The 14784-nt window shown below is 39.9% G+C and overlaps 1 protein-coding gene across 1 annotated transcript in view; it reads right to left on the bottom strand.

Annotated features, from left to right (window-relative positions):
• Positions 1 to 14784, bottom strand: part of CALCR (calcitonin receptor) — a 122114-nt gene that overhangs the window by 64669 nt on the left and 42661 nt on the right. Inside the window, exon 2 of the mRNA XM_008921194.3 lies at positions 2184 to 2271. Within this exon, the coding sequence (XP_008919442.1) occupies positions 2184 to 2231 (48 nt within the window). The 5' untranslated portion in view covers positions 2232 to 2271. The remainder of the gene's footprint in view (positions 1 to 2183; positions 2272 to 14784) is intronic.

Genomic DNA, 14784 nt, shown 5'->3' with positions numbered 1-14784 from the left:
TAATGATATTCCCTTGGAAGCATAGAGAACTATCTGGTGATGCATTATCCTGCATCCAAAAGCAAGGGAATCCATCATAGAGGAAGATAATAGTTAGTTCTATTTCTAAATTAGATTTTGGAACAACTGTTGCTTCAGTTTTTGTTTGGTAAAAGCGAATCATTATAGACCTGTACACAGAAGTGCTATTCATTCTACACAAAAAATGACATACATAAGAGAGATGGTTTGTATCAGAAGGTACCAAAACCCCATGGTGACAAGTCTAAAGGAGATGGTGGGGAGGGGGTGTCTGTGCACATCAAGTAACTAAGGTCTATGACAAAACATTCAAGGAGAGATATGAGAAGAATCCAAGGAAGTCTTCTGCAAAGTACTAACACTGTATATAGGACACGGAGTGCTCCAACACTAAGAGTGTATTAGAGAATCACAGCTACCCTAAGAAAGGAGATTTCAGGTAAAAGTATGCCCTACTCAATAGTGGTGATCACTGCAGGTGGACAAATGGCACAAACAGAGAGACTGGAGCCCAGAGGAAAAACACAAGGACCCCAACAGGTTGTGTTGCTTTGCAACAGCTTGCAGTGACCAACTGGGAGTTGCAGGACACAGATGAGAAGATGAATGAAAACCATCAAAGCCATCAAAGAATAAAGATCTGGAGGATGGTTTGTGGGGTGAGTAGAGAACAGGGGTGGAAGTTTAACCCTGCGTCAAAAAATCACTTTAATTATTATGTCTTCCTCAACCTCAGACAGCAGCTGACATGTCTCACAGGTCTTGGAACCAAGCAGTGAATAGAAGAACCAACGAAGTGGGAACAGTCTCTATGGAAGAGAAAGACACTCTTCATTCATTACAGACTACAAATAAAATGTAGAAAATGAATGTGTCCTATCAGCTACAGGTGCGGAAATCTTCGGGAAAATGACTGGTGGCAAATACTTTTCATATTTGATCTATCTAACAGCAGTGTTCTGGTAAGTGTCATCAAGGAAACAGAGCTTGTTCATGGTCTATTTCTATGACCGTGACTTCTCCCCTATCAAAAAGTAAATTAATCTAAGAGGTATTGAAGTAAGCCATAGCATGCCCACTGCAGTGGGAAAAGAAGGCACACTGAGATTGGAAGAGTGAAAATGAAGGAAACTTGTGCTTAAGTTATCCATTGAAGTCAGAAGCTGAAGAGCCGTCTGGTGCAAAGATATTTAAAAAAAGGGGGATGCAGATCTCACTGAAGAATTTTTTAAAGAAATCCTAGCCCAGGAGTACTGCAGGAATGCGCACAGAACTAACGTTGCATACATGCTACATGGGTGAGAGATTTGAAAGATTTGAGGACAACACAGCAAGGATTAGCCCAGTTCTTCTGGGTTGACCTACAAATCCATGCTGTAGGTTAAAGCACCTCAGGTGCTCAGAAATGCTGTTGGCAATTTTAATTATCAGAATATTTACAGTCCTGTCACTTGACTGGGAAGAAATATAAACTCAAACTGTTTCTTTATTTGGCATTGGCTTGTTACAGGAAGAATTGCTTTTATGTCAAGGCCCCTGTCAAGCTGTGCAGAACAGCTGGGATTCAAACCCAGAGGGAAGCTGGTTTCTCTCAGGCTCTTTGTTATAGACATCTCTGACCATGGGTGCTTTCCTAGCCAGTGCATTGCCACGTGCAGCCTTGCAGGATACGTAGCACAGCCACAAGCAGTCACAAATACCAGAATACTCAGCATATCATGTGATTCTGTGAGGTACACAATCCAATAAACAATCCAGAGACTGCAGTTGCTAGTGTTACCCAACATGTCTCCTAGACCTGTCTCTACAACATGGAAGTTGTAGTTTGTCTCACACAACATCATTAAGGAAGTTTTCAAACACTTAAGTTTCCATGTCACTGCTATGTTGTAGCTTGTAAAACATAGAAATGGAAAGCCATACGCACAACCTTCTTCAGACTTGCAGTTCTGTCTCACCAGAAAACAATGATTTCAAGTCTGAACTTCTATGAGATAACTTATTTAGAAACTTTATTAAACTTATTTTGAAATTTATCAGGAAGGTAACTCATTCCTTCACCTGTGCAGTATAACAAATACAACTCAGTACTCATTTTTCTGAACATCACTACAAGTTTGAATTTGGCAAGTGTTATGAGCACTTCTGTTTTTCATACTTACAATTAGAAGGATGATCAGTAAGAAGCAACTCTGGGTTGTTTTTCTCATTGTGGAGTCTTCCTGGAGAGACACGTTGTAGCTGACGCTTCTGGGAATTAAACAACAAGAACAAAAGCAGTATTGGACTTTAGCTGCTATGATAAATTCCTTGTCTTTGCAGAGGAACATCTTTTTAGACTTACAGTGGACCATCTGTGTGTGTGTATGCGCACCCCCAGCCTTATCTGTGCTCATGTTTTATCTAAGTGGAGGTTGGTACGCTTTTAATTTAGTCTCCTCTGTGGACCTCTGGTGGTGAGTACAGATGATGTGGGGTACAGATCCATGTTACTCTGTCACCAGCAGCAACTCTGGGTAGCCTCATCTTTGCCAGCTGAGGCTACCTCGGTTATCCTGATTCAGGTGCTTCTAACCTACACATAGGGCTGCAGACCTATGAAGAATCTGGATATTTTAAACATGACCTACAAAACCCGGGTCCAGTTTGCTGATAAGCGGAATGGTAGCTCTAAAGGTATATTTTATGGGACTAGAGAAAGAGAGAGGTTGGGTAACCTCTAGCTAGATGAAGCAGGTGTGGTAGGAAAAGAGAGAGAAACTGGGAACAATACCGTGGGATTACACGCTCCCTAATGCAGCCAGTTTGGCTGGTCTCCATATAGACACCACAGCAGTGGCCCTCAGGCTGCTGAAAATTACTGCTTCAGCACAAAGTACTGGAGAAGCGGAGCATGGACACGACACCACAGGCTTGAAGGGAACTGGATTGGTAGCTTTTGTGCTTTTCTATCTTTTTCCTAAATCAACACCCACCTGGCCTTTCTGGGAAAAATATCCAGGGGCCACCAGATATAATCATATTGCTTCACAGTTGTAGGAGGTTCAAGCAAGCAAAGACTTTTGCATTAACACATTATTTTAAGTCACAGTTTTTGTTAAAACACGTCATGTCTTCTGATATCCCACAGGCCACTAGTGGTGCTTGGGCTGAACAACAAACAACATGTGGTTGAGATCACCTGTCACAGTAACACAGTGGGCACTCACACATCTTCATTTTTCAGACAGCTGAAAAACTAGGAGTAAGGTGTTTTTTACCTGGGTAAACAATCCTGTGAGCACTCTACACATCTGAAACCCAAAAATTTAATGGGAAAAAGGTGCACCAACTTGGATGCTTAGTCTACTTGACATATAGTGAACAACACAATCACTTGTGTAACATTTTTCTCAGCAACAGCTTTTCTCATCTTTAAATGATTTGGAAGGTCACTCATTTTCAGAGGGCAAAGGAAACATTGTCCTCATCTAACACAGAAATCTGTAATCTCAAAATGTAATAAAGGTGTGGCACTTCCAGTTCAACATAACACAAGCGATCCAATAGGATTGTTGCAGTCATGTCACTGAGATTACATAAACCACAAAGTGATAGAAAAGAGGGTTCAGAGGTTTTGCCTCTAATAAGAAGCAGCCTTATTACTGTTTGAATCTTGCCAGAACTATTCTTGTGCCAGTGGTAACGTGACATGTAAATGACACAGAAATAATATGCAATTACGCTGTCAGCCACAAACTTGCGTTTGATCATCAATGGTAGACAACTCAATTGAAGCAAAAATTGGACAGCTAAATCAGAGAGCAAAATGCCTGGAATTGTCTGCGTATTCTCCAGGCTATTCACTGCAGCGTGTATTGGTTCAAACTGCCAAAAAATTAATGAAGAGTATATAAACAATGGCTCTTGGTCAGCTGTGCAGTGAGCAGATGTACAAGCATGAATACAGTGTTCATGGAGTTACTCACTGAACTGCAAAGTCTCTGGAGTGTGGTGTAAAGCCAGTCTGGTGGGTGCCTCTATTCTTGCTAGCCTCATCACCTCTGCTGCATCTATAGGGATTTGGTATAAAGTAGGCAAAAGAAGGACTTTGCCTTACAAACTGTCAACAGCTTTAAAATACAAAATGCTTTCCACAAATGGCACAGATTTTGGCACAATATTGCAACCTAGAAAGCATAAACAAAACCAGTATCAATTGAAGGTGCCTGTGATACGTCTGCTTTTCCTGCACTTTGTGATGGCAGTGCTTGCAGCACTATGTTGGGTTACAGCTGTAGATACAGCTAAATCTTATCCTCATGGGGTTTTGTGAACATTTGTTATTATGTACTGAAAGAGCTATTTAAACTGCTTCTTTCTCCTGTCTTTCCAACTAAAATAAAAAGCCATCTGTAGAGTATTTAACACATTATTTTCCCCCTGTTAACTGTGATGATTGTGCCATATGATACTACATATGAGTAAATGAGTAAGAATTATTTCCCAAGCTAAATCTTATATAGTCTTGTTATTTCTAGTCTTTCTTCTTCTAGCCAACTCTAACCACAGGAATGGCTGACATGCCAGACAAAATCCAGCACCTTTTTTTCTTTCTCTTTCACAGGAGTCTTTTCCAGGGACAACAATTTCAATAATTGCTGAACGACAATATTTTAACAATCAAACTATAAAGTCCCTGACAAAGAAGTGGCTTTTCTCTACTTTTGCCATAAGACTGGCCCATAACAGTACAGCACACTTGGGTTAGCATCACTACTGGATCAAGGATGATGATCTCATTGACATTGGAAGGTACACGCAGATGCAAAGTGTTGGTCAATGGGCAGGGCAGAAACAAGAGGGAGGAAAAAAGACTCACACAAAGGGGAACCCGAAGAGATGGACCCTGTCAGCTTTGGGACAGAGGAACAGACCAGCATCTCCACGGCTCTGTCCCCATCTCCAGCAATCCAGGTTCAGGTGTGACATGACGCTCAAACTGCGTAGCAGTACACTCCACGGACCATATTTTGGGGTCTTTTGTGCTAGAACTATCACTTTTTAACACCAACTGACACTAATGCCCATAGGCAGCTGGCTTGCAGCTGAAGGAAGGCTAGAGCAGCCTCATGGAGGTTGTAGCTGCACTGGAGCTGTGCCATCAGGAACACAGGGAGAAATCAGAAATGAGTCTGGTCCTTGGTGCCTACTGACACCATGATTCAACCACACAAGAGCTTCCATGACAATACTCACAGAAAGCATTTTCTCCATACCTTCTTCTGACTGCTTGGTACCACCTGACTTGTGCTACCTCCACATCCACAGTACAGGGCCACACTATGAAGAGGTCAGGAAATTAGTTTTCAGCTACACAGTTTTTAAATAGAATACATATTTTACCATTAAAGAAGGAGAAACAATATGTCAAGCTGTTTTAAGCATAGGTGTTTTCAAGATGTTTCAAGGTATGCATGAGATTTTCCTGAGATGATGCTTATTAAAATAAACAACAGGAATTACTGATAATGTACTGATAGTTCTTGGGATCACTGGAGCTTATATAAGAATGATTATTATGGGGATTTCATACAGTTTACAATGACCCCCAAATTTGTTTCATTTGGTGATGTTCCCAAGCAGGTCTTTTAGGTGCTTTGCTGATTTTCCTGTTCCTATACTATTTAGCCTTTTTCTGTAAGTCCAACAATGTCCTCCCTCCATGTTAAGATAATACAGCATGCTTTATGCATTTCAATTTTATAATATCCATATATAGGGATTAATCATGAGCACATTGCTAAAGCCGAGTACTTTTCCATGATTGTATTAATTCTTCACCCTCTGTTGCTTATAATAGTTACATACAACATCCCTGTCTGTTATTTAAACTAGAACATTGTTCTTTCTTTCTTTGCAAATGTAGCATACCTCATTATGTGCTAAGGTATTCCTCCTGTTTCAGCTATTATAGTAATACCATTGACACTTTGGGATTAGTCCTGAAGCTTATTTGAAGATGAACACAGCATCCTACTTAGTAATGACATCTCTTTTGTCTCTGTCCAGATCTCTACAGATGTAGTATTATGCTGAACAGGGCTTCAACTACAATTACCACTGGGTTACCCAGAAGGTGGAGCAACCCTCCCTGCACAGCCATTTGGACAAGGCCAACCAGGGGAGTCAAATTTAGTCAAAAAGGAAGATGTAAGGGGGAAGATTCAAATGAGGGCAGTAGAGCAACATTTCCCTTCCAAGTTCTTTTTGGAGGAAGAACTGGAAAAAACTTCTTCTTTAATTATTCTACTCTGATAAATCTGCAGTGCCATCTTTCACAATAGTGCTGACATATCTTTGGAAGAACAAATGGTTTTTAAAATGGTGTTTGAAATGAGACTTTGAAGAGTTATTGTTAAGTACTGAAGTGTCATGTAAAAATCTCTTTCTCATTGTGTGGATCACACTCAGACACTTTGAAACTTCACTTGTGACCTCCTCATTCAGCTGCAAGTTCCTTAGAGGGTTTTCTTTCCACCACATGCAGCTTTCTCAGAGTGAATAGCTGGGTACCCACCTCCAACCCCAAGGTGTCTGTGCCACCTTACCTAGATAAGGCTTGCAGACCCTCCTGGGAGGTGCCTTGACAGTCAGCGCAGAAAGGCACCAACCTGCTCTGCCTGCATTGACACCGGACTGGGAAACACAGGGCAGACACATCTAAGCAAGACACAAGCAAGCCAGCAGATCTTGCTGCTGAGCATTTAAGGTATTTGGATCAAAGGAGGAGGTTGCAAGTCTGTTTGCATAGCCAAATGCACAGATAGTTTTGGGGAAAGTATTAAAATTGGCCCCTCACTCCCAGTGGGACATTTTCCCTTGGGTTCCTAATTTTTAGGCTACTGCTTTGGACCAGGAATGAGCTGTACACCACACTTCCAAGGTCCTGTGCAGACCAGCACTGTAGTTGTAGTCCTGTCGGGCAGAGGAAATACCTTGAGTGTAATTCCCACACGTGAGAAGGGAATAGAGTCAGACCCACCTATTTCCTTAGCATTTTCTTTAGCTGTTAACCTGCAATGGTCTTCAGGTGGTTTTAACTGGCACCAGGATCTTCAGGCATTTCCAATGGAAATAGTGAACTCTGCTCAATTCTTTCTAATATACCAGAAAACTGGTGACCATCACTCCCAGGCAGAGACATGGACCTCCCTACAGCCTCCAGTCAAGCATCCAGGAACACAAGTTAGAAGATATATCTATGTCTTCTACTCCTGTACTTCCTATGGTTCACCTTTATAAAATTCCTTGACATTTTGTCTAAACTTCCTGAACTTTTCATATGGAAATCTCCTGAGAAATACAAATTCCAAATTCTCAGTTTCAAGTGCCAGGCACCTAAAGGCATTGCTACATTAAAATTGCAGGCATTTAGGACATTTGCTGCTTATCTCACTCCTTTTAGCAGTCTTGTACAGCCAAACACTAAGCCATGTGATGACTACTCAGTTCTTATTCAAACAGATCACCATTAATTTCCATTAGCTTGCCTGGTGGAGACAGTGAACTGTGTCTTGTAGAGCTGAGTGTTTGCTATGTTAACAAACTGAAACTATCAGCCATGGCAAATAGGTAATTTCAGAGTTACACAGACCAAATGACCAAATAAATCTACTTTATTGATTCATTTGGATTACATGGGAGCTGCAATGCTTGATACTTCATTTTTCCATTTAAAACCAGTCAACAAGAAGGGGCTGTTATACCTTAGGTTTCCCTTTAACCAAATCCTTTCCAATAAACTGAACAAAATAGAAAGAAAATAGCTACAAACTTGTGTCTATTTTTAAGCTAGTCATAAAGCTTTGAAAGCCCCCATACTGCATATCTGAGCAGCCAATGTGATCATACACACTACAGGGAAAACTGAAGATGGCGGGTTTAGACTGGCTAATAAAACAGAGACAAGTGTACTTTGAAAGAACAAAAAAAGCCAAGAAATGTGCTTTGAATGAGAATTATTTACCTGGGACTCTAAAGCCAAATAATTCAGAAGATTTTCAGAAAAGGTTGAACTTTTTATGAAATAAAAGATAGTAAAGCATTACAGGATTTAGAGGAGCTGCCAGTGGCACCTGGCTGGGGGGCCCTTGGGAGGTTTCCATTACCTAAGGAGGGGAGCTGAGGTAGCTGGCTGAGCATTGTCACAAATCCCATTTGTATTACACATAGGTATGGATGGATATAGTCCTTCTGCATCCTCTAATGTCTGTTCATCAGGGGTGATTTCTACCACATATTAGTAGCCAAAAAACCCTCTATTTTTTCAGTACTTAGGAAGCAATCCCTAATTCCCCTCTTGGTTGTTGGTCAAGGGGTTTCATTGTGTTTAAAAGCAAGTAAAAGCAAAGAAAATTTCAGGAAGAGACTAGTAAAGTATTTCAGAGGATTTGTTGGTAGACAATGTTTGAAATACTTACACAAACTGGATCATGTAATTTCTTTCAAAAATTTTAGGTTTTATCTTTTTCAGTCTTTGTCACCTAGGAAGGTGTAAACCATGTATTTTAGCCCAAAGTGTTAATGGGAATATGAGAAGTGTCACATTCCAAGCAGTTCTGGAGATTGGCATCTACAGGACTCTGTACCTTGTTGCACTTCTCTGAATTTGGTAAAATTATTGTGTTTTAGCCAGAAATAGTGGCTGAGGGACAAGGTTTTATGCCTCTGCACCACAGGCTCTTGCGATACAAACAGTGGTGAAAGGACAGAGGGTTAGAATTACTTAGTTTGGAGGAGAAAGTTAGTAACACAGCACATCTGCCCAATATAGACCAGTTTAAGCTGTTATGGAATTAGAATTAAAAGAAAATTGACCTTGGTGCATTTGCAGTGAAAGAAGCAACAAGGTATGCAATTACACTTTTACTTGAGCCATAACACAAAACAGAGTGGATCACACTGTGACTCTGGAAAATGAGTTCATCATCTTCTATCACTATTCAAAGGATACACACTTAAAATAATCTCATTGTAATGAAACAATGAAGAAACATTGAACTGAAGAAACATAAAAATTAAGTCAGTCTCTCAGCACCATCAAAGTATCACAGAGTGGTCTGGATTGAAAGGGACCTTTAAAGATCACCTAATTCCAACCACCCTGCCATGGGCAGGGACACCTTCCACTAGACCAGATTGCTCAGGGCCCATCCATCCTGATCTTGAACACTCCTAGGGATGGGGCATCCAAAATTCCTGGGCAATCTGTTCCAGGGCTTCACCTCCCTCATAGTAAAGAAATTCTTTCAAATATTCAATCTAAATCTACTCTCTCTCAGTTTAAGACCATTGTTCTTTGTCCTGCAACTACAGGCCCCGGTAAAAAAATTTTTCCCCATCTTTCTTGTAAGCTCCTGTTAAATACTGAAAGGCCACCATAAGGTCTCCTTGGAGCCTTCTCTTCTCCAGGCTGAACACCCCCAGCTCTCTCAGCCTGTCTTCATAGGAGACAATTCCAGCCCTCTGATCATCTTCACAGCCCTCCTCTGGACCCACGCCATCAGGTTCACATTCTCATGTTTGGGGCCCCAGAGCTCGATCCAGCACTCCAGGGGGGATCTAACCAGAGCACAGTTAGAGGGGCAGAATCATCTCCCTCCATCTGCTTGCCACACTGCTTTTGATGCAGCCCAGGATATGGCTGTCACATCATATTGTTTGTACTTGACACTGAAGGCTTTATTTTCTTTAGTTTTTTCAGTTGGATTTGAAATACTAATGTTAAATACAAACCATACACTTCTGAAGCAACACTCAGGGATTTACTGGTTCTGCTTTCAGTAATGTATAACAAGATAAAAAAAAAAGTTTAAAAAACTTTTTAAATGCCAGTAAATGGTACCATGTTAAAGTCAAATATTTTCAAGCTACAGAACAAAGAAGCAGAAAGCTGTGTAACAAAGAAGAGAAGTAAAATCTATATCAGAGCATTCCTGCTATTACGAGTGCTTGAATAATGGGACTAAATGAAGCAGCTTTGGTCACTGGTCCACTACTTGATAGATGAAAGCAACCACACTGCAGGCATGCCTAGTTCATTACTGAACATTCCTAAAAGCAGAACACTTCCTTGCCAGTTTGCTACACTGTGAATCTGTGGTTTAGCATGTCACACAGTAGCACTGTATAATTTTCGCCTTTCAGGCCCAGCTGCGAAAGGTCTTTTCCAAAGTGCTTGCAATTTTTGGGGGACTTTGCAGTAGTGCTTGTACAAAGAGCAAATATGCAATTATCTAATCTTGGAGACACTGCAGCTTGAACATAGCCAGAAGCTTGGGATGAATACTACCCTGCTGCAGAACAAAGATTTCAAAGGAGTTGCACACATTTATGTGAGAGTAAAATCTTTTGCATAGCCTGCAAAATTAAAGCAGATCTTTGGAATAAGTCTCTCTTTCTCTCTCTCTCATTATTTTTTTTTTTCAGAGAAAAGGTTTTCACAGTCCTCATCACCTGCAAAATAACCTTTGTGGCTGAGATTAATAACATGAGTATAATTTACAATGAGAATTGTGAAGGGTAGAACCAAATAAACATTGCTAAAGAAAGAAACATACTGCACAATTTCAGTCAAAACTCTGAGTTAAGGAAAAAGCCATATCCATGGTTGCCTTATAACTTTAACTGGACCAGCATCCTGACTGTAGTGTACATAGTTTTTATGTAGGTTTTATGTACAGTAGGTACAGTACAGGTCTGTCTATGTATTTAAAAATACATAAAAATACATAAAAATACAGAGATTCTAACAAGTCCTTGAGTTTACTGGAACAAGAATATGATGACAAAGCAAATCTGGATGGACTTTGGAAGCACACAGGAAGAGTTAGGGAGAAGCAAGAAAAACTGCAGGATACAAGTTGAGTGTAAGGGTACTCCTTTTTCCAATTACCAAATTCTTTTTGTATCACATTGGAAGAATCTTCACATAAGTGGATGAATGTAACCTCATATATGACATTCGCCCCTCTTGGATCAATAATTGTTTTGATCAGTACTTCCTTGACTCCATAAATTAAGGTTTTTGTTAAAATTTTTTTCTTTCAGCTGCAGCACATACTGGAGAGAAAAATAGTTATTTAATATTTTTTTGTGTCCAATTCTCTCTCCGTTTTCCATTCAGTTCTTTCCCAGGCAAACTCCCACTGGTCTTTTTTTCCCCTAACCATACATTCCTATAAATTATTTGAAGCAAGTCGATATTTTATGGGGTGGGAAAAACCCCAAGAAAAATATTATACTTTCTTCTTATGTCAATGCTTTTATATAAATCATATAAAGTGTGAAAAACCCTGTGAGTAGATTGTTTTAAATAAAATGCACATGACATACATTTAAAGCATTTTCTTCCCACTTGGCAGCAGAACAGCCCATGCTACAGCTGAATGTAGGTTTCAATTTTGCCCCAACAAAAATGAGCCAGTATGGAAATAACGCATTTTTCTTGAGTCTAGTTCTAATTTTATAGCAGCTCTGCTCATAATGAATAGAAATTTTGATATGAAGTCAGAGCATGTCAATGTTGATCTCTAAGGGCTGTATGTAACGGGGTATTTTAAATACCGTAATAGGAGACAAATTTTGGGACATGCAAACCCTCTTGTGACAGTCTCTGAAGAAACCTTTGTGTGCCTGAGGTCTTGGCTAACTTTTAGAGATACACCAGCTGGTATACTTGAAAGAATTATTTACCTGCTGGTAAATCTTGTTTTACCTATGCTCTTAAATCATTGTATCTACTACAACACTGATATTTTTGTATCACATCTATACTGCAATAAATAGAAAAGTGACCCAAAGCTGTCACTGCATTTTAAACTATTTTTACAACTGATCTAAAGATTAATAAAGGTAAAATAATGTAATGACTGATGCAGATACAAGGAGAGATGGGTAAATCAGTAAAAATAAAATTATCTGCATCAGATATTACAGATTAATTGAATATCACAGCTGTAGTGCTTGAATACTGTGTTGTCCCTGACAGGAATTATGGCACCATTATTATAAAGGGTTAGATTGAATGTAACAGTCTAAATTTCCAGTTTCAATTAGCGCAAAATCTACACATTTCTCACTATGGCATTATATATTCATTTCAGAAGTTCAACAGGGCAATTACATACGGTAAATTACTATGAACTGACATTTAATCAAGAGGTAGCTATTAGCCCCTAAAATTCTGTGGAAGACTTTCAGACTAACATACATGAAAAGAGGCAGGTAAGGCTCACATGGACACACATGCTGAGGTTAAAATAAAGGGTAAAATGGGTCTTTGGCTAGACCTGAAGAGAGAAGGTTAGTTTTTTCTTCATGGTTCCTCTTTTCATCTGTAAATTAGAGTAGATTAGCAAGAAATACAGATGAGGGAATGGGAATCACCTGAACAGTGAGACAAGCCATTACTAGTGTAACTCACTCATTTACTCTTAGAAAATTTTATAAAAAGCCTTGGTTCTTTGTCCCAGACATTCTTCCAGGCTTGCAGTCTGGAGTCTAGGGTTCATCCAGGTGTCCCAGAGGGATAACTGAGTCCAGACAAGGCAAAATTTATTTGCAAGAAAACAAGACCAGGAGATGGCTAAATTAGATGGTGGCTAAAACATGTGAAAGGTCGATCACTACTTGCTACCAACATAAGTGTTGACCTTTCAGGGACATCAGCTGCCAGCCATGCAAATGGCAGCTCTGGTGACCTCTTCCTCTGCTCATAAATATTAATAAGCAGAAGATCGACTTGTGGGGTTCAGAGTCTCAACAATACCTTGCACAGATCCCAAATACACATTGTTATGAATGGCCAACCACCTATCACAGAAGTTTTATTGGAACCCCACTATTCAGGTCCATGAAAAAAAGCTTTATTTTCTGGCAGATCAGTAGTGGATGTAATGTTTCCAAAAAACCTCAAAAAATGGTGAAGCAAGAAGAACCCAGTACAAAGGAGAAACAAGCCTTTTCATCACAACCTTGCCAGCCAGGAAGAGTAGAGCATAATCTTTGAACTGGTAGGTCTTTGCATCTTTCTGCTAAGATGAGCTATCATTAATATGTTCTTGAGGAGTTAGTGAAGCTCTGCTTGTATTAAGCTGCATTTATTGAAGATCTCTTCCTATCCTGCAATCTTAGTCAGACAGAAAATGTATAGCCTAATTTTGTGCTGGACAGGGCACCCACGGAGACCAGGGCCTGCTCCAAAGCATCTTATTAGCCAGGACCAGTGAGATGGGCTGTGGGTAAAGTACTGTGTGGTCTGGCTCTCACGTGTTCCACTGTTAGGACTGAAATCCTCTGGGGCCACTGCAATTCTCAAACAAGTCAAAGCCTAATTATTATCACTTATAATGTATTTCTTAAGGATGTCAAAACTAACTCTGAAAACTCCCTTATGCCACGGTTTGCTTTTGGTAAAATCTTGATACACACTGGCTAAAGTCTGTCTTTAGCAGAGTTTTACTTGCTGGGTCTGCTGAAATGAATTTCTGGCTCCATTACCCAAAGAACTCAGAACCAACCCCAAAATGATAGCTGAAGTCACCGAGGACAAGCCTCCAAGTTTTGAGTCAGCTGAAAATATAAAGTCAATTTTCCTTTCTGAGCACATCCCAGACCCACGCATGTGCCAGGGGCCTGTTCTTCAGTTTAGCCTATAGAGCTAGAATTTGTGTGCTTATGTAACATCTAGGCTTAGGGTTGCCCCAAATCTTCCTACCAAATCCAGCTGCAGGGACAAAGGATAATCTGGACCACAAATCATAAAGTTAAACAAGAAAACAAATGCATCCAATATAGCAGCCTATTTGTAAGGTTTTTCAAAATAAAATCCTGGAAGTAGTCTGTATTTCTGAGCAAGATTTTTCCTGTTACACCACAGGTTGCCAACTGGCAATGAATTAAAAGACTCTCTATGCTAATAACTTGAAATATCCATCCATGATCTAAAGCTTCATGTGGAAAAATAATACACAGTCTGTTCCATAAATTACATTGCCAGGAAAAGGGCCTTCATATAGAAAGTACTTTATATAGCAGATAGAAGACAAAAGGGAAGCATATTTGGATGAGCACTGAGATTCAGAAAAGACTTCTAATGGCTTTGGAAAGAAGTCAGTAGTCTTTTCAACTGCAGCTAGAGCTGACCTTGCTTGACGTCCTGACTGTCTCACTGAATCCAAATGTGTGTGTGTGTGTGTGTGTGCCTATGTGTATGTGCACGGGCTTCTGCAGAGCTATGTAAAATCTCAAGATGTACAGAATGTAACATAGCCTAGCCCTTATGAGATCTGTAGAGATCATGTCTTGAGGCTTTTTGCCCTTCTGGTGTTGATTTTGGCCTTCTGGCAATGGAAGGAGTTCAGGTTTTTATTTTCTTATAAGCAACTTGGAGCTTTTGCCTAAAGCTTGCCAAGTATTCATCCTGATGAAGCACTTGACCTTTCTATGAAGTATGTTTTTCAGGCACCACCAAATTAAAAAGCATCTAAAGAATACTTTTTCTCAAACAATCAAAATATTTCTAATTATGTCTGCATTTTGAGTCTTCTACACCACACTCAGACAGCCACCTTCACCAAGGTAGTGAGAGGCCCAACTCTGTTTTTTTAAAGTATGGTTTTGTGTATCATATAGCTCACACATTGTACATAGACAAGCAAAAATGCAATGTAAAAGCCATGTATTTTGTTTGTGGACTGCAAACAGCATCTGCATATTTTT

The sequence above is a fragment of the Manacus vitellinus genome, unplaced genomic scaffold, assembly GCF_001715985.3.
Source record: "Manacus vitellinus isolate BGI_N305 unplaced genomic scaffold, ASM171598v3 scaffold_3_pilon, whole genome shotgun sequence".
Taxonomy (NCBI): domain Eukaryota; kingdom Metazoa; phylum Chordata; class Aves; order Passeriformes; family Pipridae; genus Manacus; species Manacus vitellinus.
Note: the sequence above shows the minus strand (reverse complement) of the source record. Positions and strands in the feature narration are given on the sequence as shown.